The following is a 668-nucleotide window of genomic DNA, read 5'->3' as shown; positions in this document are numbered from 1 at the left end:
ATTACCGCTATGCTGATTGCTTGACGACTACATATATAAAAAAAAACTTATGCTGATTACTTAACGACATCTAAACTACCTAATCATGCCAACTCAGACACTTACCCTCATCGTTGAACCACACAGCCAGGAGACGGAACATCATGGCTCCACACACGGCGGCGAAGAACCCACGCCAATAGTTCCTGACGGCGAAGTACACGCTGGTGACCTCGATGCTGAATAACACACCTGTGGAGAGAGCATTTAAAGGGGTCATTTGAGGGAGAGAGGCATAGGAGAAAAAAAAAACTGAACAGAACTACAGAAAGACAAAACATTTTCCAAGATGTGACCTAGACCTTAAGCCTAATCCCAGGCCTACTGAATTCGAGACGTCGATAGGCTCAGGTTCGATCCCCGGCTCACGGAGGGGAACATTTCGCGAATTCCGTCAGTCCTAAATAGACTCAATCAGAAGGGGCCAAGGGGAAACTTCTTTTTTTTCTTCTTCTTATCCGATTTTTTTTTTTACATTTTGTTCATAGTTCTGTTGAAAGGTGCGGCGATTAGTCTACACCCGGCAATAAATCTAATAAAAAAAGACCTTGTGATTAACGCAAGAGAGACACGTTATCCGTAGTTTAAGAAAGTGACTGCTTGGAATTCTTAACGATGACTAGCGCGTT

The 668-nt window shown here is 43.4% G+C and overlaps 1 protein-coding gene across 1 annotated transcript in view; it reads right to left on the bottom strand.

Annotated features, from left to right (window-relative positions):
- Positions 1 to 668, bottom strand: part of LOC119585702 (chloride channel protein 2-like) — a gene marked incomplete in the record, with an annotated part of 67,264 nt that overhangs the window by 26,405 nt on the left and 40,191 nt on the right. Inside the window, 1 exon segment of the mRNA XM_037934376.1 lies at positions 106 to 231. Within this exon segment, the coding sequence (XP_037790304.1) occupies positions 106 to 231 (126 nt within the window).

The sequence above is a fragment of the Penaeus monodon genome, chromosome 20, assembly GCF_015228065.2.
Source record: "Penaeus monodon isolate SGIC_2016 chromosome 20, NSTDA_Pmon_1, whole genome shotgun sequence".
Taxonomy (NCBI): Eukaryota; Metazoa; Arthropoda; class Malacostraca; order Decapoda; family Penaeidae; genus Penaeus; species Penaeus monodon.
Note: the sequence above shows the minus strand (reverse complement) of the source record. Positions and strands in the feature narration are given on the sequence as shown.